The sequence below is a fragment of the Cantharellus anzutake genome (genome assembly GCF_015039405.1).
Source record: "Cantharellus anzutake strain C23 chromosome Unknown EI90scaffold_45, whole genome shotgun sequence".
Taxonomy (NCBI): Eukaryota; Fungi; Basidiomycota; class Agaricomycetes; order Cantharellales; family Hydnaceae; genus Cantharellus; species Cantharellus anzutake.
The window spans coordinates 550,470-575,010 of NW_024066995.1; the positions used below are offsets into that span (position 1 = coordinate 550,470).

Here is a 24,541-nt window from a genome sequence, read left to right on the forward strand (position 1 = left end):
ATCATACTAGTAATTCAATTGCAAGCACATTGCGCACAGATGGCTGCATGGTACGAGTTGTCATTTGGGTAGTTTGAATGTGGGAGATGAGGGGACAAACTAATGTGTACACTGATGGCCGCATCATCTATCGAATCAGAAATATAGGGAAAATGCTTGCGAGGTATGCTTTTGCAGGTAGAGCTGCGACTGGAGATGCAGAAATAAAGGTGCATGGAAGTGGATCTTCGAGATGAGGAAAGAAAATGGGAATGCAGACATAAATTCGTTTGGAGCTTGCAAGTGTGACGAGAAGGAGAAAAAGAAAGGACGTGCAATGTAGAACATATTAGTCAATGGATCATATATAAGTCTGGGTGAGACGCTGGCACACCGCTTGGACGACGTGAGGCTCCAGGCCAAGGTCGCGAGCGATAGTGTCATATGGAGACCAGTGGTACTGCCCATTGGCAGGGTGATAAATCATTGGAGACGGTTCACGATGCTCAGAATATGCAGGCGTTGATATAAAAGAAGATTCAGAAGAAGAGTGGGTCGGTTCGAAAAGTTCTCGGACTTGGTTAACTTGTTGCGTCGTGAAGACTATTAGGTACTTAGTGGTGTTACATCCAAACTTAATAGATGGATATGCCTACTAGGACAGGTGAGGAGGGCGCCAGCCAGGGCTGTGATAACTCTATTAGACCAATAATATGAGCGTTTTGATAGTCGGGTGATGCTGATAAAAGCGAGATCTAAAATGCCCAATGAGTTTCGCGTCTAAGATCCGAAAAGGGTATCCGCTCACTGAAAAGCACGTCTCTTGTGGAAAAATTCCAGAAAATACGACTATTGTCGTCGGTGGGGAATTTGTTGATAACACTGACGAGAACGAAGAAAGGGAGGGATGGGTCTTTCACGCATCGTGGCTGGCGGCTTGTTATGAGCGAGGATTTCAAGAAAAATTTAGGGGATACGCGCACATTTGGATGAAAAACAAGGCGGTGAAAAGTCTGGAGGTCTTTCGCTGTAAGAATTCCATTGAAGATAGCAGCAGGGAGGCACTTCGAATCTACATTTGCTACAGTAGGTTGGTTTCCAGAGAAGTCGCCCATCCAGGATGGGAAAAGCTGCACAAAGTATTAGTACTAACTTCAGAAGGTGCAAGAAATGGACCCACGTATCTCATAAGTTCGGACTGGGAACTAAACGTAATGGTAACTTTTCTGGCTCTCTTGCCACTTCCGAGCACTTTGTTGCGACACTTCAAGAGGACCTCGTGGGCTGATTGTGGTGGTACTTCAATATATGCGTGATTCAACGTTTTGCCCTCATCATTCAGAAGCACATGAGCATGGGCAATTGGAACCCCAGACCAGTCGCTCAGCATTGCAGGTGTTACATTCTAGTCGAGCACGTTAGCGAGGAATACTAGCTACAGAGAGGTCGTCTGACGTACCCAGGGAACATCATCAAGCCTTAAAACCGAAAGGCCATTTTCATCCACCTCCAAGGCAGAGAGTCCAGCAGGAGCAGACATGGCATTTGGCGGATCCACAGCGAGGTTGGACAGAGATTGGTGTTGTGAGTCGCTACAAACACTCTCATGGACGGTATGGAGTGCTGCATGTCCCCCGTTTGAGGACTTAGTGAACGTGAAACGCTCTACCGGCTTGAGGCATTTCGCGCATGAAAATGGCTTTTCTCCGACTATGTTCAGCCCTGCTGTGACGCAGCTAGAACACATGACGTGGTCGCAGGAAAGTGTTACAAGATCGGCGTGGGACGTTGTACATGCGACACATTTAGTAGCATCGACGGGAGGGTCCAGCCTTAAATCCTTAGCTTGATGCTCAGCTTGTTCATTTTGATCTGGTTGCTGGCCGTAGATCTCGGCTGGAGCTGAAACCGCGTTCCTGTCGACTATTGGCGAAGTTTCGGCATACGACGGCTCGGAATCGGAAGCAGACTCCGTGTCACTGCTTATATGCACCCCTTCGAGTTTACTTCGGTTCCAACTCTGGAGAGGCAAGCCATGACGCTAACCACGACGCACACAAAATTTCCGTAAAACCTACCTGCGCAGATGCATGTCTCAAGCCTTGAGATTGGGGAGAATTCTCGTCTTGGACGCAGGGACGCGCCACAGGCGCAGATCGAACGCGTCTCTTGGTTGAGATAAAAGCAGCGGGAAGGAGATCTAACATGAGCAAAAAAGATCGCGGGATCAAACGCACTGCTGAGAGCATCGACGGAGCGCTGGGATTACCTGCTTCGACTCTAACGCGATTTGGTGGCCCATCCGTGGCATCCCTGTCCGAAGTGTTTCGCCAGTTGTCGAGCGCTAAAGGTCTTGACGTCAGTGGTTGACGGGGCTGCCCGTAGGGAAGCGGCGACGCGTGATTTCGAGACCGGTTTATAGAGCTAGGAGGGGTAAGTGAGTTGAAAATTGCATTAAAACCCCTGTGTGGGCTGTCCGAGTTGGGCGCGTTTTGGGAAAGTGCAGTGAGAGGAGTATGAGGCGTTAGAGGGGCATATGTTGACTTTTTGGAGAAGTTGACAGGGCCTATGGGTGTTCGAGGCGTATTCTTAGTCGACATTATGTTTCGGACACGAGTTCGATGTTGGTTGAAAGGAACTCAAAGGTCTGTCCTGTTGACGCCTGTTATACGCCAACAGTCCCTGTTGTCACTTGTTTGCAGGAGCACGGTCTCGTGACTTCCCTCCACAGACAGGCTCCAGGGCCCTTACGATACACGATTTGTTTTCCATAGATGTACAAAGGCATAACTTTGGTGTTCCTTTTAGCCTTCCAAGATGACTTCCCGTACGGCAGCTGAAAATATCTTTATTCCCTCAGCGAGCTCCTCTTTTTTGATATTGAGAGGCGGAATAAACCTCAAGACCTGAAGGTGATGTATGAGTAAAATCTTGAATAATAACCACGTCAGCCGACCTGATAGACGCTCGTTGTGAGCATGAAGAGGCCATTTTCCTGGCACCTCGCTGCGATCCTGGACGCCAAGTTCTTCGGTGCCTTGGGATTCGCAAATGGATCCCTACTCATGAGTCCCGGGGGCGCCGCAAACTCGACCCCAACCATCAAACCCCGCCCACGAATGTCCAAGATGAACGGATGAACGACTGGATCCGATCGAAGTGCCTGGAGCGCCACAAACAGCTCCTTCGAACTGTGGTAGGCAGCAATTAGCTTGATGGGATTCAAACTCGCCAGATAGTTTACCGAGCATTGACGTTATCAAGAATATTCTCTTCCTTCATTACGTCAGCGACTGCAGCTGCTGCTGCGCAGGAAACCGCATTCCCGGCATATGTACCACCCTATTGATCATCGTTAGTGTAAATCCAGGAATTATGGTATCCAGCAACTCGCCATTGTGCCTGGGGTCTGTGCATCCATGATTTCCTTACGGCTTACAATTCCACTGAGAGGGAAGCCATTCGCCAAACCTTTGGCAACAACCATTATATCGGGACGCACATAACCACCGTCCTCGTGCGTCCATTCGTGAGCAAAATACTTTCCCGTCCGACCAAAGCCAGACTGAACCTCGTCAAAAATGAGAAGAAGTCCATGTTTATCGGCGATCTCACGAAGTCCACGTAAAAATGCGGGTGGAGCGGGAACATACCCCCCCTCCCCTAATACAGGCTCAATAAGGATAGCAGCCGTGTCAGAGGGAGATGTTTGTTGAAGCAGCAGAAGCTCCAATTGGTACAACGACAGGTTCACAAGCTCCTCCGTAGGGGTTGAAGGCTGTGCTCCAAAGTGGTGCCAGAACGGGAATGGTGTCACAAAAACGCCAGGCTAAACGACTTGACGTCAACATTCGGTGAGTCTACCGGCGCCTCAAGATAAATACCATGAGTGGGTGTGCTCCGACACTGTACGTTGTCTTGCTTCGAGTCAAACCCATTGCACCGAAGGTACGGCCATGAAAACCGCCTGGAGAAATGTCAATGATGTGAAGGTGTGAAACAGAAACATATTCACCTTGCATGGTGATGATGTTCTGCCTCTGCGTCTTAGTTCGTGCGACCTTTATGGCGGCCTCAATGGCCTCGGATCCGGAGTTCCAAAGGAAAAATGTGTTCAATGACGGATGTGGCATAATAGGAAGCAGCCGTTCGATAAGATCTAGGTATGGTTTGTGGAAGGCAATGCCGACCTGCGAAATTCCTCAGCAACCCGTGAATGGAACGCTAGGCGATATACTTGTCCATGAACAAGACTCAAGCATTGATTTGCAGCTGCTTGGCTAACTTTTGGGTGGCAATGGCCTTATGCATATGGACCACGTCAACTCTGGTCCTAACTGACATGTTTGACACCCATACCTAAGCCGGTGACACCGATCCCGCTAGTGAAGTCCAAGTATCTTCCTCGCTCGTCCTTCAGAGTAATATAGGAGCCATTTCCATGATCAATAAGTGCATCGCTAAGCCTTCCTATACCTCTCGCAACATGTGTTTTCCCAAATTCAGATACCCCAGCCTTGTTGGAGTTGAACCGACGGTTGACCAAGGTCAAGGTGTTTCCCGAAGGAACTCTTTGAGGATTGAGAGCACAGATAGTCAGGCCTTTCAGAAAATGGCCCTGACGACTCAACATGACTAAAAACTCGTCGTAGCCCTCGAAGAGATGTGCGCCTATTGTCAGGTGACAGTGTCAATCGAGTTTAAAATTAGCTTGGCGCCGGGTGGGGCACCCCCAATATCGCAAGACACAGCAACGCTACGTTTAATAAGGGCATGTTGCACTGCGGCTAAAAGTAACTCCTACCCAAAGCGCGCCAGACGGCGGCGTCGGATTTCCTCGACACTCAACTGTTTGGCATCCGAAGATTCCTCCCTCAACTTCCCACCTTCACCTTCACCTTCACCCTCATCCTCATCTTCGCCTTCACTCTCGTCAAGGCCTGCACCAGGCCCCCTACCGAAGGACAGTCCGAAATTGGATGAATGAACCAATGTGCGCTTTGGGGGTTCAGGGATTTGAAGCCTTTGGGGAAGATCCTCGAGACTAGCCTTGAGAGCAGCCTGAAGCTCAGCATCTTCATCATCAATGACCCTGTTGGTCACTTCGCTAACCGATGGGGCAGATTGTGGACCAAAGCCGAGTAGGGAGCTGGGAGGTTCAGTGGTTGCGCCGTATTGACGGAGGGTGGAACGGGTACTTCGTTGAACAATCGGAATGTCCTGTCGTGGAGGCGTACCGTCTTCAGCGTCTACGTAGTCGGCATCGTCCTCGTCCTCGTCCTCTCCGGTGATATCGATATACGCCTGTTCATCTTCCTCTTCCAATTGTGCTCCAGGCTCCCTCAAACTTTCCTCCACCGCCTTTCGGAATTCTTCGTCCTCATGCTCATCCGCCCGACTTCTCACGCGTGAAGAGCTTCTAGGAGTGGCTTGCGCCTCGAAAGCTAGTTGTTGATCCAGTGTGGCCCTTTCTAACAAGGTCCGTGAACGAGCAGCCGATAAATGAAGTTCCCGCGAGCTATCCTTCGATGCTGAGGCGACACCAGCGAAGCCTCTTCGAGCACTCTCAGCAAACTCGGAGAACGATCGACTCGAGGAGGCTGGTTCACTGTATGAAACTTCTGCTGGGTACCGAATTTCGCGGCGAGTGTTTTCTAGAGAGGCCTGCAACGCGCGCTGGAGCTCGATATCTTCTCCCTCAAATCCCGCCGTGTCAAATGGCTCAGGCTGCACGGAGGAACGGGATGCCGAGGAGAAGTGAGACTGGGGGTCCGGGATAGTGCTAGCAATCCCATCTGCCTCACACAACGGTATTAATGGATTTTCAGCTGTGTGGTTACTCTGAGGTCGAACGGCGAATACCGAATATCCTAAAGCAAACAGTCGAGTTGGTCAAGATGACCCTGTAACAGCACAAATACTGATACCTTCGGTCTCTGCTTGATGTAAGACCATCCCCAGATACATAACTCCGACTCGCTGAGGCTGGGCAAAGGAAGAATTAAGGTTATACCAGTGTCCCGTAGACTCAGGAAGCCCAAATCGTCGAATTGTGAACCAGTGCTGGTTGAGGTTGAGGACAAATGCCTGTTGTGTGCTGAAAAATAAATGGGACATATGTCACCAGGGGATTGTAGCGAACAATGCGCACTCTGGGTCATCACGGCACCCGTCAAACTCCCGGCTTCTCCATCTTACGAGCCTAGACATTAGTACAATACGTTACGTGCCAATGCAAATATGTTCCATCGGTAGACTTACGACAAACCCCATACTTCCAAAGCTTTGTCAAGGACTTGAACAGAGAAATAACCTGTATCATCCATATTCGAGCTCTGTGTCCGACGTGATTCGCCACTCCGATATTCGTTCTCCAACTCATCAAGACTACGTGCCAGTTCGCCCAAATCGGAGGCAGAAAACTGGATCGTCGTGTAGCGATGGAGTATCCCATCAGGGTTCTAACTGCTCATACATAATAGCGATTGAACGAACATAGCTGTTTTGCAAAAGCGCATTGAGAGCATGTTGGGCGCACATCATCGATCCCTCCTCTTGCTAGCATAAAATCCAAAGGATTTCCAATCAGCGTCGTCATAGGCGTGTGGGAAACAATGACCAAGCCTATAACACCTTCTCATGATAGATAAGTCGCTCCAACGCGTTCATGTTGATTGAGATTAGGAGACGCGCGTTGGCGGAAGCAAAGAGTCGACAACGTCTGTGACGACTTGGCAGTGGAACTGAATTAGGCATTGCAGTGTTGGGGCTTAGCCAACGCCAACGTTTCCTTAGCTTGGGCATCTCTCAAGCCGGTAGACAAATTTTACTAGCGTTGCTTTCGCCCATCCAATATGTTGCGATCCTTCAAACTGGCCTCCACTCTGCTCCTCCTATCTTGGCTTGACATAGCAAAGGCAGACGATTCGTGGGAGTGTGCCTTTACCCTCGATTCTAAGCATCACTATGACCTTAAGTCACTATCGGGGGAGAGGAAAATACAGAAAACTTGGCTGTCGCCTCCCACTAAAAACACGGACACACTGCGCTTCGACCTTTGCCAACCAATAAAAGAAGACACCAGCGTACCTGAAGACGACAGAGTAAGTCAACAAGCAGGCTTGAGCACAATTGTTCTCCGAAGCGTCCTGAATCTTCCCGATTTAGTGTCCCTCGAGTACGTATGCTTGCTGGACCACCGCAAATGAGAAATCTGGAAAGACCAGAATTACACAAGTTATCTCGTTGGCTCGTTCGCCATCTCTGAGTCCGGAGTACAAACGCTGTGAGCGTGCTCCCCCATGTGGGTTCGTCCAAATATCTCATGCCACCAACCATAGTGTCGGATTCTGAGATCTCCGTGACACTTCATGGAGACTCATGGCCAGAACCGACCTCACCACGAGAGCGCTTTGTCGTCACCCTGCAGTGTTCATCGAGTGACGAGGACCCAGAACTAGGGATCCATACAGAAAACGCGACAGAAGTACACTGGAAAGTGAAAGCTGCCTGTGCAGAGGAGTCGAAACCACCCCCACCCGACACCAAACATCCCGATGAAGATAGCAGAAAGACATCAGAAGGAAGCAGTCTAGGATGGTTCTTTTTCCTGTGAGTGCCCAATGCGCATGCAGTACTCAAATTGTCCTTACATCAGCCTCAGACTTCTGTTCTGTTTCGCCACGTATCTTGGGCTTGGGGCGTATTACAATTACAATAACTAGTTAGTTCATGTTCCCTCCCTTCACTGACTTCTGCTTATTGGGGCTATTTAGTGGCGCTTCTGGTTGGGATCTGGTACCGCATCGGGATTTCTGGCGTGACGTTCCACACTTGCTATCTGACCTTCTGAGAGGAATCCTGTCTGGCGTCAGGGGAAACAATAGGGTAGGGAACCGAAGCGGGTATGTCAGCGTTTAGATCGATCGATGCCTTGGTCCGAGTCCCAGGTTTGAAATCGCATTATTGTTTATTATACTTGCCTCAATCGTAGTCGATTAATAGTCAAATAATTTGTGCACCTTCTAGGCGCTTTCAGGATTATAGCCCTGCTCCTTCATATCATCGGGACACGCAAAAAGTTTACATTGAAATTTAGACATTAATATATACATTGGGCAGTGGTGATGGATCGGGTGCTGGTAAGAAGCAAAGTGCATTCGGCGGTACAACACGGGAAGGGAGCATTCAATAATATCCCGAGTCTCGGATTCTTCCATGAAACAACAGGATGGCTCGGATTTGTCTTCAGGGGGCGGATTCGACAGCTTCATCCGTAATGAGCTCGATATCCTTCACGAGACCCTCGAGAACCAGCCGATGGAATGGGTCGCTCGCCACATAGCCTGGCTCCTCAACCTTTACAATGAGGCTTGGCAACGGATGGGTCGGCAACACCCTCCTCCGAGCGTTCATCAATGCTTGGAGGGGGTCGAAAGGGACGTTGTCGCTCATCTGCATCACGAGCTCAGCCAAATTGGGGAGGACGGATGTGGCGGCCAGGCTAAGTTCTTCCAACAGAGAGGATAGGATACGAGTCAATATCACCTCAAACGTGAGGTAGCGCACTTCCGAACACTCAAGGATCTGATCAACGACTAGTCAGGACAACAGGCGGTAAGAACAGCGTTAATTCTGCCCTAAACGTACGAAGTTAGAGTAGGATATGGCGGCGATCGACCGTTCCTCTTGGCTAATCGGGCCTCCCCAGTCGAATCCCAGATGTAATCGTCTCAAGCATGGAGCAGCGAATGAGGGAAGGAAATTCATACTGTGGTGCTGACCTGAAAAATAGGTAAGCTCCCGGAGGTTTGGCAGGGTAAGCTGATCTGTGGGCCCGGTTGGCCAAACATCCACGCCGTTAAGGATAAGGACCTCAAGAGCCTCCATTTCCCTGAGGGAAGCCAGGAAGACATTGCATGCTACTCCCATCTGATCTAGGTACAGGAAGCGGAGACGAGGTAGCCTGGGCATTGCAGGTTGAGGTTCAAAGATTGTGGTGATAAAGAGCACCTCGAGATTGGCATCCGGGAGGTCGTGAGGGGGGACGTTGGGGGAATGAAGCTCTGTAATACGTGACAAGATTCCGGCCATATCTGGGTGATTCCAAGCACTGAGCCAAGTATTGTCCCCGATCGTGGAAGAGTGCAGCCGAATCACGGATACGTTCGACTCCGAAAGCTGAGCTAGGAGCTCTCGATCAACGAGAAGTTGTCCTACCCACGGTATGTGACAGTTGAGGAGGATTGGTCTCTTCTTGCCACGTCGACGCAGCCATGCAAGCACTTGATCTCGTGGCCAGTTACCACAGACCTCACACCAGAGGGAGGTATCCGAAAGGGCGACGTCCCGCCACCACGAGGATACATGGCTGATCCTTACGGCAGTTTTGGACTTGGAGGTGAGTGGCTGGTGCCTCCCGCCTGTGGCGTTCTCGAAAATCAGTCTTAGGACGTCAAGGGGGAGACCATAAACAGGATAAATGACTTTCTTCAGTCGTGACAGCTGCAGGACCACGTCTTGTTGGGGGACGACAGGAGACCTTCAAAAAATTGTAAGCGATCCTGTCGAACGCTCGCGTCGCCACGCCGAAAGACCGAGAGGCGGAGTGCACGGCAAAGTTGAGGTCGGAATGTGGTAGGAAGGGATAAGGAGTCGATGGTAATCTTCAAGACCTGCGCGTCGAGTGAAGAGGAGGCGTCCCGCAAGTGGATGAAGAGGGCTTCCAAGTCCATGAGGGTCATACGATGTTAACATAGCAGGAAGGGAAAGGACGCCCCCGTCTTCGTGAAAAGGTAGATTTCTAGCCTTATGTACAGGAGTATCAGCAGTGGCTCAATATCTAATGTGATGGAAGTGGCAGCTGCCCTGAATTGTAAAATTGAACCCGGATGAGTATGCCACGGAACCGATTGGCCAAAAACTGGCCTCCCCCCACTTTTACAGCCTTCTAGGGCGCATTCACTTCTATTGCCTTTGCGGTACACTGTTGAACCGGGAGACGCATGACAAATAACGAGAAGTAACACCAAGAGCCCCATCACTAATTTTACTCAAAATCTTGGGGACACTTCCAACCACGCCAAACTGCCACCATGTCTTCCATAAACACGTTTAAATCTATCTAGGGGAACTCCAGACCAGCCCAATGACTTCACTCGCCCCCCAAAGCATTTCGGTCGCCCGTCAACCTGGACAGCCACACGAGGCCGAACCCTGACTTTTCATCCAGAATCTTGCTTGCCAACGGTTGTACAGTTGCAAATCTATTGCTTCCAAATACTCCAGCACTTCGACGGGTGCTTTGGGGAAGATATCTTCGCGGCGACGCCGAGGATTAGCTCACAACAAATGGTGATCACCCCAGGAAATCCGCTTTGTGAGACGGCGAATAGCCTGAGCCGAACCGGTAGCTGAGTGATAGACGTCTTGTGATTTTCATCTGGTTTAATGATTGAAATAGTCTGTCGTGTCTCGGGAGTTGGCTGGGTGACGGCCGGCTTGGCAGGACTACACCAGACACAACGCTGACACCGAATGGCGGACCTTGGCAAACATTGGATGCAATAACGGGAGTTGGATAACAAGTCTGCAGGATACATGCGCCGGTTCGTCACAGATTCATCTCGAAATTGACGGTTCGAAGCCAGTCAGTTGCGCGTATGACTCGCGCACTGTTCCGGGTTTGAAATCGGCCGTCGGTGTATTGCCGAGAACGAACGCTCACCAGTGTTCCCCCTGACAGTCCCCCGCCCTTTTCAACTCTTAACCCCCCAATTTCGTAGCTGTTCTAGCCTTTCTGCACCGGGGAAGAGTAACTTAGATTTCGCCCTCTACAAAGCTAGAACGTGAATCAGGAACTGGAGGGTATCCAGGAACCCCTTGCTGCGCCACTTTGACCCTGCTCATGCCCCAAGTCACCAGTTCAGGTCTCATTCATAAGAATGTCGCCCGGCCATTTGGCGGGTCACGCATTCGATCACTTCTCGACCTAGCTCGCCGCCAGCCTTTGACCTCCCCGTGCACCGAGGGGTGAACGCATGGTACCCGGCAGCTAAAAATTATAATTTGGTTCTCAACACTGAGCTGATGATGGGCACCGGGAAGGGTGTGTGACCTTGTCAATCAAAGACGCTGAACTTCTGCACAAAGAATATCCCTACCGTGGATCCGTTTCGCTATCAAGCGATGTTGCACAAATAAAGGCATGGATTTTCCTCGCAATTTTCCAGAAGATCAGCAGGTGGGGAGTTTTAATGTGGCAGATCGTATTACAATCACGCGAGATGGGTACGTCGCGAATAACCTCTTATGGAAAAGCTCGTGATGCGTGAGAAGGACAAGGAGGCAGGTTCGAGATGGGAGTTATCGTCCAAAGTCAGGAGTTCGCGTGTGGCAACCTTGAATTGATGGTAGGAATATTGGAACGATTCGCCCACCGAACAGTGAGCGAAAAACAGTTCCTACCCTGACAATTTATTTTGGGTGGAGTGGGAAGACATCTTTTCTAGCGCCCATAACCCGAGTGCAGCAGCAATATGAGCATTGACCGTCTCCCCAGTCCGTTGAATGCATCTTTGCGCATTTGAAAACAATTCCCTTGGCAACTTTTCTCGCCCACCCTTAATAGTGATTCGCTCTCAAAGCTTCCGGTTGGCAATGGAAGTGGCCATTTCAACATTTCAATCGCGGCGAATCGCGAGCAAAATCCTGTGCTGAGACAGAAGCCAGAACCGTGTTGTGGTAGGAGAGGAGTTGTTAATACGGATCTGGAGCAGCTTGGTAGAGGACCTTCTAGTTCTAAGTTCAAGATCGCCCAATAAGGTCATCCTCTGGGGTTCGCGAGCAAAAGAAAAGAAACTGGCACCTGAAGCCTAAAACTGTTTCCTCAGGAAGAGCCGTCGTTGTTGGGAGGGAGTGGGTGGATGGGATACAAAAGTTTGAAGCCGACAGGGCCATACCTCATTGGCAATTCGTTCAATGCAAGCTGGAAACTGCTAGAAATCAATACGACGAGGCACTTGCACGAAAAAGACTCTCAATACCAGAATGATGGCACAAAAGACCTTCATTCTAATTGCCGTGGTCTTAATAACTGCATCTGTTTAGGCGGGAAACACTCATAAAATTCATTGTCCCAAAAAATCCAGGGCCAGAACGACCAGATGAAGCCACCACCGAATGGCTCAGGCTTAGTGCGATAACGGATCCGGGTTGGAGCTTTCTGACGGGAGATAACCGAAGCAGATGTAGACCTGGAAGTAGCCCAGGAACTGCTGCAGCTACACAGTTACTCCCGGCTCCGCCTGGTTGCGGTGGTTGCAGACGAAGGTCTATAAATCGTAGACTGAAAGCCCGAAAGGCGAATTCGAGAATTCGAATTTACACCGCTTCCATGTGGCACTGTCAGCGAGCAGCCATCTGAGTGCGCTGGTGTGATGGGAGCAGAACTCCCCGTGTCTTGGACACGGACTCAGCTCACCCGGGACGGGAGGTCGCCTCGAGCATAGACGGCAGCGCCGGCGATCCCTGACCCATACTTATGTAATTGCCCATTCATTAGTTCCTTTCACATACACACAGATGTTCGGGAACACGCGTCCTTCCACGGCGGGCCGGACGTAGCCGATGGATTCGCGTTGATGATTGCTTTTTTGGGGAATGGCACTTCCGCACCCACGCCCCTGAGGCAGGGGATTCACCTGCCAGGGAATATGTTTTTGATCTAGGCAACAATTGACCATGAACATGCAACCACAGACACTCTTCGGACTGTGGGAGACTCAATGTGTCCCAAGTTGTTCACCTATTTTTGTGGCTCAGTCGGGATGGCGTGTGTAAACACATGTTTCGAGGTTGCTTTCCAACACCTATTAGTATAAGTCTGGGAGGGCGTCACCAACTCAATGTCTGCTCTGAGCTCCGAGCCCCATCCAGTCGTATGGCTGTCCTTAAATACTTGTTTGCGTGGCTTAGTTCATCTACACTGAGCACCAATTAGTTGAGGACTTGGTGCCACCTTGTTAAGGTAGCGTCGAATACCCGTCTGTTTGTTACGTTCAGTGACAATCTCCGAGGCTACAGCGCATCTAAGAGATGATACTGTTGTTTCCAGCCACGCCAGGGGTGAAAAGCATACAAACCAGCCGATGCCGCTGCGCATATCTTCGATCCCCGCTGGGCCTGGATCCTCCTCAAGCTGGGTGTGACCCAAGGGGATGCTACATACCAGTGTATTCAATTTGTTCTCTGGGCCTTGTGCGAGTCTGGAGTTCACGAATCATGGTTTCCAAGATGAAACAGCAATCGGGTGGGAGGTCGCAAAAGTCAAGACTTACGCCGTCCATTGCAAGCTCGCAAGTAATGGCTTTCGCGAGAGTCGTCGTCGCAACCCGCAATCGTTATCCCCTTAAACGGTAGGACCTACAACTTGGAGGACGGTCCCCAAGAGCGAGTGGCCTCCAGACGATTCCTCTCGACTGCGAGCTCTTGGACATTCGGGACCGAGAAGTCGAATACTCCATTCATGACCAGGCGCCAAGTAATTCGCTTGGGGGTGCCGCAAAATCGCCTTCCCAAGTTTACGTGACAGCCTCAACGCTCAAGACTTGAATATACATCGTAGTGGGGCTGTTCCGAGCGGCAATGGCAGTTACGGGCAGTCCGGCTTGTCGAATCCTATCGGTCGCGCTACGTTGATCGGGCGCCAAAGGTTACTAGTCTCAAGAAACACCCGGGGCCAGAGCCGAGAGATGCGGCTGATGGTACGCAGCGATTTTCACTCATTGGGTATGTCCACTCTATCCCTGAAATGGAAACGAAGAATCGAAAACCCACAGAGAGGGTAACGGATGCCTGCGAAAGAATTTCCAACCGGTTTTTTAACCTCTCTGTGCTGGTTGAACCGGCGGTCGAGAGGCGATGCTGGTGGCACGCTTAGGGATCGGGAGCGCAAGGGGTTCTACGACCTCGTGGAGGCGAAATGAGCAGCAGTAACAGTAGCCCCGAGGTCACCGAGGAAAGGATTCATCCTTTGAGCCAAAGGCGCAGGGGGCAATGAGAGGCTGGTCACCTGCCTAGAGGCAATGTGGCCTAATAAAAGCCTCAGTGGTTCCGAAATTAGATGTTGAATTCAAGTGGCAATGCCCTTCACCATCGTTAAATAATCGTACACGAAGGAGGGGGAACCGGGTTTAGGGTCGGGGTTTATGATGTTGAGGTGAGGTCTCTCGCAAAGCTGGGAAGACTTTAAAGCACTTCCCGGAAGGAAGAAAACTCTCACTCCTGCCCTCAGGCAACACCGGCGTTCTCCAACCAATGCTGGCACCCCTTGGTCTAGGCACCTAACAATCCCTGTAATCGTTCTTCAACGAACGCCCGCTATGCTGCATTGAAATCCAGTAGGTAGGGTGTGGAATCGTCAAAAGGAATGAGCCTCGTCAATTTTCCGGCAAAAGGAGGCTCACCTGCCCTTTCGACGCTCAGTACCGGCTTCCATGCGCAACATGAACAAACGTTAACACAGGAACGGACGAGTTAGATACTGATCCGAGTTGGTTCGCGCTGAATGCTTGGAGGCGAGAGAATACATCCTTCAGGGGTGTACACTCTATGAAAGGGAGGACGATCAGCGGAGTTCCTGGAAGTGAGTGGACTATATAAGAAGGGAAGCGGTTGCAAGAAACAATATCCATTTTGAGTGGCGGAACTCCTGTACATTTCCGATGATCCGTAAGTGGCCACTTGGATAATTATGCTTGATTCGGGTTAGATCGATGCTCTCGAGCTAGGGAGTCCGGTATGCAGAAGCGAATCTCGAGTTAACCGCTCGGTTTCGCCACATTCAGCCAGACTGGAGCATTTGCTCACACCATCCCAGCCCACAATGGTTCCCTCTCTCCCGCGTTTCCCTCCACCCGGTAACTGTCCTGCCTGTCATGTCATCGTTAATTGCTATTGCTGCTTCCGAAGATCTTGTATTTTCTACATCGCGCAATGTCCCATGCACAGAAATTGACGGATTTCACTGCGCCGTAGATACCGTCCGATTAACCTTGAAACACCGAGAGGGACCGATTTTCAATTTAATTGGACATCGATCAAATTAATAATTCCATTGATAACATACTTAGCGCTTGCTCACGCACAAGGCAACCGTCAACGAGATGTTACTAGTCAAGATATGAACTGGGGGGTGTGTGCCCTCCAGAGTGTAGAGTTGTCTAATCACAGATTCTCGCTTATCTAATGCCTCTATCAAGTGGCGCAACGCTGCTTCTTCGTCTCAATTAAAATCATCATCCTTCTTCCGTCCACCACCTTCCCTCAGCCTTTTCCCTCTGCATTACCAGAAAATATGGCCAATATCATCGCCAAAGCCACTGAGGTAGCTCACTCAGCGGCTGTCAGCCTTGCAACTGTAAGCCAGATTAAGATTGGTCAGGAGTTACCTCCTGTTCCTCTCAAGGAGAATGAACCAAACTCTTCGGTTTCGATCCATAACCTTCCCGGAAGGATCATCTTGGTGAGTGCGAACACGTCGTCTCGCAAATGAATTTCTCTCCTCATTGTTTTCCTATCCCCCGTTCCGATGACCGTAGGTCGGTGTGCCTGGTGCTTTCACTCCTACCTGCAGCTCTCAGGCACCTGGATACATCGAGAATTATGAAAAGGTGTGGTGAATTTCGTTCTTGCACCCATGGCATGATTTCGTTCACACTCGGCCGTTAGTTCACCGCTAAAGGTGCGTCTAACTGTTTCCCCTTTCCCGTGCTTCTTGAGGCGCAATCGGCTATCTGCAAGGTATCCAGGGCATCTACGTGATCAGTGTTAACGACGCGTTTGTTACGAAAGCTTGGAAAGCCAAGGTTTGTTTCCCATTTCTACACCGGCCACAACAACAATTTGCTACGTCGCTAATGCACTCGTAACAACAGCTTTCTGGAGATAAAGAAACTTCAGTCCGCTTCCTCGCTGATGACAAGGCATCCTTTTCAGGTGGCCTTGGGCTCACCTTCGATGGTAAGTTTCTCAATGTTTCAGTTCGAAAGCTTATATATTGACGATATATTAGCTACTGCTGGACTGGGAGGCATTCGTGCGCAGCGATTCGTCCTCGTCGTCAATGACGGAAAGGTCGAGAACATCTTCGTAGAGCCCGATGCGAGCAAAACGACCATCACCGCTGCAGAAGAAGTCCTCGCTAAGCTCTGAGCGTTCGTACGGATTTGAATTGATTCCCTGAAAATGAACGAGATCGTGCTGCCTTACAAAACATCTTGTTGCAAATTGTATTCCTAAATGTGTATCAACCATGAAACTCGCCAGCATCTATGGTATAATGGCATCTCCTTTGTGGAGCTTGATATTGAGCTCAGCACGCATGAGTGGATTGGCGATTGACGGTGCTAGTGACACGCTGAACCGGCCCACGAAACGATAACGGGAAACCCGGGGTGTTCAATTCCGCCTCAGATGCAAGGACGAGACCACTGGTTCAAAGTGAAGTGGGACTTGGATCGAACCACGGAGCGCATCGGCAGAAGAACTACGGAATTAATGAATCTAGTAGCCGTAAGATGTATGTTATGTATAAGCGTGACGGACACGGAACGTTGGAATGCAGTGTCGATTAGGGGACTGAGGGAAGGTCAAACGAAGCAAGTCTTCGGACCTTCGATGGATTAGCACCTCTGACTCCTAAGAGACTGATCGAGGATGCTGTCACTAGCCGAAACCTCGGGTGTTGCATTCAGACATGTATCGGTGTTCCAAACGTTTTCCTACCAAAGCTTCCAATTCTCGACACACACATCCAGGTTCGCCGATCAACAGGCTCCGAAATAGCCGACCCGGTTCAAGTTTTGTTCAAATTTCCCGTATGACTAATAAACATTCAAATTCATCGCCCTAGCCTTCAACCAGAGGACACGCTCACCATGCCAGCATGTCCAAACTCCGGACATGATGAAAGATACAAATTTGCAGAGCTATGTCCTTGATCAGTGAGAGTGTTTGGCACCGGCGAACCGGAAGAACATATGGTCTGCCGGGGTCCTACAATGCTAACGATTCATTATGTCGAACACGCAATGCCGTGTGACCGACCCGGTCAGTCTGCAGCCATCTGCAGCCATTCATTAACCATCGGCGATTCGACATTTTGCTTAGACCCCGAATGGAAAATGTTCACGCGTCGTGACCGATAAGTCCGCTCTCTCAGCCAGTCAATGCCTGGAGCCGGCGACGAGGCCCAGTACGGAATGGGTTAGAAAACCGATCTGTACCAATCACTCATGCTGCGAAATGACACAGATCAGGGGACAGAGATGGGTATTTGACCTTGGTCAAAAGCACGCCAGTGCCACGACCATTTCAAGCTTCTAGATTGTTCAAGTGGAGGGAACAGAGGAACTTGACGCGTGGTGATGGTTACTTTGTATTAGGAGCGCTCGAATCCAGGAGGTCTCGGATCATGGCGGAATCCAAGTACGCCCTGCAATCGGACTTTAGCCAAGATCTCGCTGAACGAGAACAAACGCTTTACCGTACGGTGGTTATCCTCCCTGACTCATTAAATGTGACAAACCACGCGAATCTGATGGTGCCCGGCTTCAGGAGAGCGCAATTCCGTCATAAAGCACGCAGTGTTACCTATTGTCATATTTGGCCCCATTCTTTCCAACGGGAACACCTCCTTGCTTATCTCTTGCCCTGAGACACTAACAAATAAGCTTAGTGCCCTAAAATTCGACCCAACGACTGACCGCATCTCAACAGCTGCTCGATTACCTGCAACCATTGGTTCTTGCGCTATCACCAGGCGTATCGGCTCCTACGCTAGGGATTATTACAAGCTCCGACAAACGGACAATAAGATTCCCGTACGTGGAAAGCACTCGTGATAACATCAAAGGTGGCTTTGAGGAATGCTAGTTATTGATAGCGTCTGAGCAGTAACATTGATATCACGGATAAAGAGGCCAATGAACCATTTTTGCTAGTGAAACGCCCCGATAACGGGTGAGTCTTGAGGTCAGGGTCGGGATTAGTTACCGTCCAATCCACGTCCTCCTCAACGTGGTTGAAAAACGCAGTGAAGTCTCCTGTTCCCAGGTTGGAAAAGATGTCCTTGACTTGCTTGACAGAGATACTCATGGTGGCGTGGGGTGGGGAACCCGTCTTAACGTGAAGGGTATGGGGGAATGAGGGTCTTCTTATGACATTAATAAATCGCTGGGCGCTCAAAACTTCCCACGCTCCAGTTACTGTAGTGACCGTTGTGTGGACCAATCAAGATGTCTGAAGACGATTGTTGTCCATTTCTGGAGTTGGTCGTCCGTCATTCACTTCCATTTCAACCCAGGTTAGATTGCCTTTACTCGCTTCACATCAGTGACATCCATTTACTGGATGGCCTCAGTTTCCTCCTGAACGTCCTCTTCGCCAACTGTCACCTCTCATTCTCTTCTTCGGTCATTGGCTTCTAGGGCACCACTAAGCGTTCGCTCGCCTGTGTAAGCACACTCCCATGTCATTGGGAACTGTATCGCCAACGATTTCGACGGCACACGAACTGCCCATTATTGATCGGTTCAGTGGACGAATGTTTTACTGCTCCATTCTCCGCCACTCTAGACATCTGTCTCATCTCACCCACCTCCAGAAATGAACAAAATCGTCATCAGTGACATCTTGATTGGTGCGTCCACTTTCTCTTCTGGCTTCCCCACCGCTAGCACGGCGCTAGCCCCCAAGCCAGGTTCGGATACTGCAGATGTAATCGCTGTGAAGTGACTTTTTCGTTCCCTGGGTCACTTCTGTCCCTCCTTCTGTCGGCGATCTACTCTTTGCACGAGGATCCTTCATCCCTTGCATTTGTCTGTGAAGGGCCCATCGCTCCTTCCACCCTGTCTACCTGTACTGCCCAGCTCAACAGTCCCGGGAAGGACATGCATCCGGTTACAAACTATCTGACTAATAAATAATCGTGGTCGAACTCTATATTCCCAGCACATATCTGGAGAGTGTCATTTCCTCGACTACAGCGCGTTTTTAGATGGGGTCTCACTCTGAGTCATTTGGAAATCAGGGCTGGAATATTCCTTCACCCTCTCCTTCGCACCTATTGCTTATTACATCTCCCGAGATGCGAATATTTGACATATTTCTTAGTTTGAACTAAGACAGTGTCTTTCAAAACGACTCCAGATTTTAATTTGTGTATGCTGCCAACCAGCCGACAAGCGTAACCGAAAACTAAATGGGTAGTACACTTCAGCGTATGCGGGTATTACAACGTGGTACCGTACACAAATTCAAACCAGAGAAAAACGCTGGCCCCACTTATGCAAGTGGCTTTTCAATCCACTGCCTTTGTCCGTCAACCCCGAGTGGTCTAAATATTCATTAGGGTGGGAATGCAAGCCTGATCATCTGCGGCCATAGGACTCGGAAAGCACCGCATCTCGTCTGATCTGCGAAGTTAAGTCGGGTACTGCTTAGCTAGTACCATGATAGGGGACTACATGGGAATCCTGAGTGCTGCGGTTTCTATTTTCAGGTTTTTCCTGGGTTCTCAAACTAATGGTATAAAGAGCGCGGGCACGCTCCGGCGACCGGGCACTGTTTGGCACACACTCTCATTGGATAATGACGCTTACTTCACCTGTTTGGGTTGGGCTGGGCTGGCCCATTACCTTGCACGCACATGTCCTGATCCATCTCCTGTAGAAGGAACGAAGTGGTTTGGTTGCGATCGCTGGTGTAACTTCGTCCATGCGGCCGGATTCGTCCACTGGTCATGCAGGTTTACCTCATATCGTCATGTACAACACCCAAACCATGACCTTCCTTTGAACAGTTTGGACAGTTTTAATTCGAGGTGGGTGCAAATGTGTCATACTAGACCATTATCTCACACTGACCTCGGATATCGACTTTAGACATCAAACCCTGTGCCGTTGTACTAATCGATACCCTTCCCGCTGTGCTGACAAGCACACTTTTTGAACACCGTTTTGCAAAGCCACGAGCCCCTGCCCCAGAAAAGAACAATAATGACGTTTTCCCTGTTCAACCAAAGGTTTCTCGTTGGTCCGCAATATTTGGCCTCTCGCAGGTGCAACTTCAGCTGGATTTGGGCAGAGGACATAGGTCCACTATGTCATGTCATTATCCTCTCTAGCTCAGGCCCTCGCTCAAGTCCTCCTCTAATGCACATGCGAGAAAGACGTGTGCTGATGCGTACGTGGCAAGCCGTCCATTGCTAGCGTTGTGCACTGGCTACTATTACCACGAGTTTAGTGTTCCTCTGTCCGTACCATCAAATACGTGACCTAAAACTATCCTATCACGTAAGAGCTCAGCAAACAGAGGTTTCCCCCGCCTCGTATATTCCAAAGCGCCAGATGGCACTCTTAGCCAACTATACGCTTTATGCTTTACTGCCAGTGCGTGATTGATAGCCAACGGAGCATTCTTTAGGAGGAGTTCTCAGTTCCGGGAGGAATAAGACACTCTCAGCCATATCATTAGCTGCTTAGAGCCAGCGTATGCGGCTTGTCGGTTCTCCTTTCTGGCTGAGTCTTTCCGATTCTGCTGTGCTTGCTATCGTACCGCGGACTCTACGGGCCCAGCTAGCATTCCATAGCACAAGCCGTGTTTCCTCGATCCTGCTGCTTGTGTTCGTCGAAAGTTGGGGCGAAACTTCGAGTACAAAACTTACGGTGTACTTTTCAGAGTTTCAATTCGTATCTCGTATCTGTCGGCTCGTCGGCGCCACCGTGAACTTAATCCAAGACACTGTTGCTGCACGGGGAGGCTAATCGATGAGCTAGCCTACTGGAAGTTGGTGCCACTGGTTTCCTATACAATATAGTCACGCAAGTAATATTTCGCTTTGAGTCTCATATGGAGAGCCGAAATAATCTTGCCCCGGAGCCGTTGCGGCGCTCCTCGCTCGGGTGGTTCTCTTAGTGGGTTAACACAGTGATAGTGCATAGCTGCTGTTGGGGCTGTCCGCATACTCTCTCTGCTCTTGGAGGCGGTGTCAATGCTTTTTGGGAAAAGATTTTGTAAAGTTTGTAATGATCCTAATGCATATTGAGGGTGCTCTGAATTCCGTTGCTATCCAATAACATTTTCTGCTTTGGTAGTAGGAATATTTAGTATAACTGTTTTGGTTCATTTTTGCTAGGTACATGCATTCCAGGCGGGTCAACACGGGATTCATTAGCTCGACTTGGATGGAAAGCGAATTTTAATTGCGCATTTAACAGTGTTGGACTGGTTGTGGTCTGAAGTCTCTTGGGATTCCGATCACTACATAGGACCACCGCACTGGTCTGTTGGTCAGACGAATAGACGAATAAATTCGATCAGAAAGAGCAGCGCGTGACCAGGTTGGTGTCGCCCGATGAATTTGCCTCCGGATCGAGGGCAGACTGTTCAAAAATCGTCCGATCGACTCACCTTGTTCTTTCGCTCTTGTTTTTGCGAAGCCAGAATGTCCAAATTTGAGGCAACAGTATCAGCACCTGTGAACATCGCGTGTATTAAGTAAGTTTTAATGCCAAACATCGACGTTAACGCGACATCGTGTTTCCTCAAGACGCGGTCATGCTCATGGATAGCTGCGCGCGATACTTCCCCTGATAGATACTGGGGGAAACGGGACACAAAGCTTATATTGCCCACTAATTCTTCATTATCCGTCACTCTCGAGCAGGATCAACTGAGGTCAAAAACGACATCAAGGGCGGACGCTTCATTCGTGAAAGATCAGTTGTGGTTAAATGGGAAGGAGGAGGAGATTAAAGCAGGAGGCAGAACGGCGACATGTATCACTGAAATGAAGGCTCTTCGGAGGAAAGTTGAGGAGGCTAATCCGGATGAACCCAAAGTATGCATTTCGGAGCATCACCGCGGGAACCACATCTCACTCTTTCGTTTCTCTAGATTTCAGACTTGCACATTCACATCTCGTCCTATAACAACTTTCCCACTGCTGCTGGGTTAGCGTCTTCTGCCTCGGGTTTCGCAGCACTGGTTTCCTCTCTCGCTGCATTGTACAAACTTCCCTCGACGCCAAGTGAACTCTCGCTCATCGCACGTCAAGGGTCAGGATCAGCATGCCGTTCCCTCTTCGGGGGGTTCGTAGCCTGGAATATGGGTTCCAAGGCAGACGGGTCCGATTCATTTGCAGAGGAGGTTGCGCCTCAATCTCACTGGCCGGAGATGCACGCACTCATTTGCATTGTCTCTGATGATAAGAAGGGGACCTCTTCTACTGCGGGCATGCAACGGACAGTGGAAACTTCGGAATTGCTCAAGCATCGCATTGAGCACGTTGTCCCTGCCCGAATGAACGCTATCATTGAGGCGATTAAGCGCCGGGATTTCGATACCTTTGCGCAAGTGACAATGCAGGATTCAAATCAATTTCACGCTGTTGCGCTCGATACGGACCCTCCTATCTTCTACATGAATGATGTGAGTAGGGCAATCGTCGCGATTGTTGTTGAATTAAATCGAGCGAGTGTCGCCCGGGGTGAAGGGCTAGTGGCGGCATACACTTACGATGCCGGTCCGAACGCGGTCATTTATACGTTGGATCGGAACGCAAAGACGATTATCGACTTGTTAGCTTCTTACTTCCCAAGTGCCATTGGTAATTTCTCCGATCCTTTTGGGTTGTTTGGAGGGAATGGGCAGGAACGTGGTTCCCTGAGATTGCCGGAAGGTTTTAATCCTGCCGTAGCTAAGGTATATGAAAGCGGGGGTGTCAAGGGGTTCATTCACACGCGGGTTGGGGGTGGACCAAGGGTATTGGACGAGGGGGAGTCTCTTCTGAGAAGTAATGGTTGGCCGCTGGGGTAGAAATGGAGGACTGATGTAACTTTTGGGCCGTTGTCTTGGGGAAGAACGATATGAGCTATATGGGTACACATCTGCCTGCTGTACTGTTACACTACTCGCACAACTGCTGGCTGTCTGATCTCAAAATCATGGCAAATTAACTGATTATTTTTCGATTTGATGGGAAGCGAAAGCGTTGGGGTGATACTGGGAATTTCGCTCAATATAAAGGACACTTCCCCGGATATCTCCTTCCCCACACAAGCAACCCTCCGTCCTTCGATTTCCACAACGATTCTATCGCTCGTCGCGGTGCATCTTGTAGTGCATACCGACGGTTTTGCCTCATTGCCGCGTGGTGATCGGTTTTGTTTCGGCTCATACTTGTACTTGCCGGATAATCTTGCTGCAAATAACTCGATTTCCTTCCGGCTTCCCTCTGCAACGGGGCTGTTTCTTGCGTTATTTCATACAGCAGCTTCCGTGATACGAATTACGGCCTGCACAGCAACCTTCGGCGACGCTGTTATCGTGCTCCATCCTGTTACAAGCTACTTCCACGCTCCTTCTGCTCAGTCACCATCCGCACTTTCCAACTTGTCTCATTCTCCCTTAGTAAGGGCATGCATTTTACTCATCCAGCATGACGCTTATATTTTTGTCGTAGGCTTTCAAGACGGCGTCTCTCAACTCCCAAATGAACTCTCTGAGATACATATCGCGACAGTTCGATGTCTTTGCTGTCCAATCCAACTCATCACCGGCTACTCCATCCACGTCCTCTGAACTCTCTGGTCATCATGGCGTGGATGATGACTCGCGGCCCTCGCGGCCTATCGGGGTGAGGAGGTCTTCATTTCCCACCATCTCACGGAAACGATCATCAGGGCGACTTCGTAAGAAGAGTCTTGGTTCTAATAGTGCTCCTTCAACTCCCATTCCAACCTTCCCGATGCCTAGAGCATCACCTAGTCCAAGGAGTAGACGACGACGACGAATGCTCCTTAGATCTTCGCTATCAACGATATGGCAATTGCTTTGCACGACCTGGCTTTGGCTGAGTCGGTCAAGTACTCATCTGAAGGAATCCGTTAAAGGAAACCAAGAGAAAGTCCTAAATGTCTTTATATCTGCGAAGCTCTCTTCACCAGTAGAAGCACTGCAGGATGATCAATCGGATGTTACGCTCGTTGACTCTGACTCGGAGGAAGATGCGCCGCGGCATCCGCATCCATCATTGGCTATCAACAAGTACGACGACGCTGCGCTTCACAGCAATATTTCGCCGCAAAGGCGAAAGCAAATGCAGCCGCCGGAGCCCCAACAACCGGTACAACCTCCACATGTTACTCCTTCATCCCCTGATGCTATCGCACCTTGGACATCTCGTGAAAACCCTTTCATATCCCATCCGACATTGCCACCCCCGCGAAATGAACGTGTACAGACATCGGCACCTGTGCCGATACCATCGCCGTTCGCCCGGGATCCGGGACATCGCTATGCTCAATCAACTTTGACTCCATTTCCGGGTAAAGAACGGATGCCCGTGCTGGACGGTAATGAGAATGATAACGACGAGGAGGAATATATCAATGATTCCCTCGTTATTCGTCCTTCTGGATCATCACCACCCGTCTCTCTATCTCCTGACACTTAAACATTGATATGCCTGCCCGACATCACGTCGCTGGGCCATCTGCAA

The 24,541-nt window shown here is 50.0% G+C and overlaps 11 protein-coding genes across 11 annotated transcripts; 6 read left to right on the forward strand and 5 right to left on the reverse strand.

Annotated features, from left to right (window-relative positions):
- Positions 1–3: 3 nt before the first annotated feature.
- EI90DRAFT_3070128 (uncharacterized protein) lies at positions 4–1,989 on the reverse strand. The gene is made up of 6 exons (XM_039061214.1): positions 1,439–1,989; positions 1,160–1,384; positions 963–1,109; positions 788–908; positions 636–734; positions 4–582 (listed from the first exon to the last, which is right to left on the reverse strand). Exons 1-6 carry the CDS (start codon positions 1,724–1,726, stop codon positions 341–343), a joined length of 1,122 nt encoding a protein of 373 aa, XP_038913082.1. The 5' UTR covers positions 1,727–1,989; the 3' UTR covers positions 4–340.
- A 794-nt stretch (positions 1,990–2,783) lies between these two features.
- Positions 2,784–4,612, reverse strand: EI90DRAFT_3146516 (acetylornithine aminotransferase; the record flags this gene model as incomplete). Its single annotated transcript, XM_039065423.1, has 8 exons — positions 2,784–2,885; positions 2,936–3,170; positions 3,224–3,321; positions 3,374–3,808; positions 3,864–3,946; positions 3,995–4,169; positions 4,217–4,281; positions 4,339–4,612. The coding sequence occupies 8 exons, from the start codon at positions 4,610–4,612 to the stop codon at positions 2,784–2,786; spliced, it is 1,467 nt and encodes a 488-aa protein (XP_038913083.1).
- Positions 4,613–4,779: 167 nt separating this feature from the next.
- On the reverse strand, positions 4,780–6,679 carry EI90DRAFT_3281683 (Josephin-domain-containing protein; the record flags this gene model as incomplete). Its single annotated transcript, XM_039066838.1, has 6 exons — positions 6,613–6,679; positions 6,475–6,537; positions 6,241–6,401; positions 6,131–6,181; positions 5,882–6,076; positions 4,780–5,818 (listed from the first exon to the last, which is right to left on the reverse strand). Exons 1-6 carry the CDS (start codon positions 6,646–6,648, stop codon positions 4,780–4,782), a joined length of 1,545 nt encoding a protein of 514 aa, XP_038913084.1. The 5' UTR covers positions 6,649–6,679.
- On the forward strand, positions 6,658–8,098 carry EI90DRAFT_2999258 (autophagy-related protein 27). Its single transcript, XM_039056284.1, has 5 exons — positions 6,658–7,082; positions 7,147–7,264; positions 7,320–7,590; positions 7,643–7,702; positions 7,755–8,098. Exons 1-5 carry the CDS (start codon positions 6,834–6,836, stop codon positions 7,897–7,899), a joined length of 843 nt encoding a protein of 280 aa, XP_038913085.1. The 5' UTR covers positions 6,658–6,833; the 3' UTR covers positions 7,900–8,098.
- A 100-nt stretch (positions 8,099–8,198) lies between these two features.
- On the reverse strand, positions 8,199–8,533 carry EI90DRAFT_3070138 (uncharacterized protein). Its single transcript, XM_039061215.1, has one exon. The coding sequence runs from the start codon at positions 8,437–8,439 to the stop codon at positions 8,227–8,229; it is 213 nt and encodes a 70-aa protein (XP_038913086.1). The 5' UTR covers positions 8,440–8,533; the 3' UTR covers positions 8,199–8,226.
- EI90DRAFT_3070139 (uncharacterized protein) lies at positions 8,216–9,840 on the reverse strand. The gene is made up of 2 exons (XM_039061216.1): positions 9,433–9,840; positions 8,216–9,394 (listed from the first exon to the last, which is right to left on the reverse strand). Exons 1-2 carry the CDS (start codon positions 9,447–9,449, stop codon positions 8,608–8,610), a joined length of 804 nt encoding a protein of 267 aa, XP_038913087.1. The 5' UTR covers positions 9,450–9,840; the 3' UTR covers positions 8,216–8,607.
- A 3,116-nt stretch (positions 9,841–12,956) lies between these two features.
- Positions 12,957–14,042, forward strand: EI90DRAFT_3291364 (uncharacterized protein). Its single transcript, XM_039067273.1, has 4 exons — positions 12,957–13,338; positions 13,399–13,563; positions 13,604–13,742; positions 13,897–14,042. The coding sequence occupies exons 1-4, from the start codon at positions 13,075–13,077 to the stop codon at positions 13,962–13,964; spliced, it is 636 nt and encodes a 211-aa protein (XP_038913088.1). The 5' UTR covers positions 12,957–13,074; the 3' UTR covers positions 13,965–14,042.
- Positions 14,043–14,863: 821 nt separating this feature from the next.
- EI90DRAFT_3018608 (Redoxin-domain-containing protein) lies at positions 14,864–16,191 on the forward strand (the record flags this gene model as incomplete). Its single annotated transcript, XM_039057241.1, has 8 exons — positions 14,864–14,897; positions 15,111–15,172; positions 15,308–15,502; positions 15,579–15,650; positions 15,709–15,721; positions 15,781–15,845; positions 15,915–15,999; positions 16,052–16,191. 8 exons carry the CDS (start codon positions 14,864–14,866, stop codon positions 16,189–16,191), a joined length of 666 nt encoding a protein of 221 aa, XP_038913089.1.
- A 100-nt stretch (positions 16,192–16,291) lies between these two features.
- On the forward strand, positions 16,292–17,179 carry EI90DRAFT_3070160 (uncharacterized protein; the record flags this gene model as incomplete). Its single annotated transcript, XM_039061217.1, has 6 exons — positions 16,292–16,382; positions 16,486–16,602; positions 16,639–16,743; positions 16,770–16,856; positions 16,892–16,982; positions 17,149–17,179. The coding sequence occupies 6 exons, from the start codon at positions 16,292–16,294 to the stop codon at positions 17,177–17,179; spliced, it is 522 nt and encodes a 173-aa protein (XP_038913090.1).
- A 4,305-nt stretch (positions 17,180–21,484) lies between these two features.
- On the forward strand, positions 21,485–22,998 carry EI90DRAFT_2999265 (GHMP kinase; the record flags this gene model as incomplete). Its single annotated transcript, XM_039056285.1, has 3 exons — positions 21,485–21,537; positions 21,637–21,880; positions 21,937–22,998. 3 exons carry the CDS (start codon positions 21,485–21,487, stop codon positions 22,855–22,857), a joined length of 1,218 nt encoding a protein of 405 aa, XP_038913091.1. The 3' UTR covers positions 22,858–22,998.
- An 86-nt stretch (positions 22,999–23,084) lies between these two features.
- EI90DRAFT_3281686 (uncharacterized protein) lies at positions 23,085–23,906 on the forward strand (the record flags this gene model as incomplete). Its single annotated transcript, XM_039066839.1, has 2 exons — positions 23,085–23,451; positions 23,504–23,906. A coding segment is annotated over exon 2 (372 nt), but the record flags the coding sequence as incomplete, so codon positions are not given.
- Positions 23,907–24,541: the final 635 nt, after the last annotated feature.

Excerpts from the sequence above, each read along its gene's own strand:
- EI90DRAFT_3070128 (XM_039061214.1), bottom strand. The coding sequence starts at position 1,726 with ATGTGTTCTAGCTGCGTCACAGCAGGGCTGAACATAGTCGGAGAAAAG. Across the intron at positions 1,385-1,438 it reads GGCTTGATGATGTTCCCTGG|AATGTAACACCTGCAATGCT; the intron begins GTACGTCAGACG and ends GTGCTCGACTAG. Across the intron at positions 735-787 it reads CACAAGAGACGTGCTTTTCA|ATCTCGCTTTTATCAGCATC; the intron begins GTGAGCGGATAC and ends TGGGCATTTTAG.
- EI90DRAFT_2999258 (XM_039056284.1), top strand. The coding sequence starts at position 6,834 with ATGTTGCGATCCTTCAAACTGGCCTCCACTCTGCTCCTCCTATCTTGG. Across the intron at positions 7,083-7,146 it reads GCGTACCTGAAGACGACAGA|TGTCCCTCGAGTACGTATGC; the intron begins GTAAGTCAACAA and ends TTCCCGATTTAG. Across the intron at positions 7,703-7,754 it reads TATTACAATTACAATAACTA|TGGCGCTTCTGGTTGGGATC; the intron begins GTTAGTTCATGT and ends GGGGCTATTTAG.
- EI90DRAFT_3070138 (XM_039061215.1), bottom strand. The coding sequence starts at position 8,439 with ATGCAGATGAGCGACAACGTCCCTTTCGACCCCCTCCAAGCATTGATG.
- EI90DRAFT_3291364 (XM_039067273.1), top strand. The coding sequence starts at position 13,075 with ATGATACTGTTGTTTCCAGCCACGCCAGGGGTGAAAAGCATACAAACC. Across the intron at positions 13,564-13,603 it reads AATCGCCTTCCCAAGTTTAC|TGGGGCTGTTCCGAGCGGCA; the intron begins GTGACAGCCTCA and ends TATACATCGTAG. Across the intron at positions 13,743-13,896 it reads GCCGAGAGATGCGGCTGATG|GCGATGCTGGTGGCACGCTT; the intron begins GTACGCAGCGAT and ends GGCGGTCGAGAG.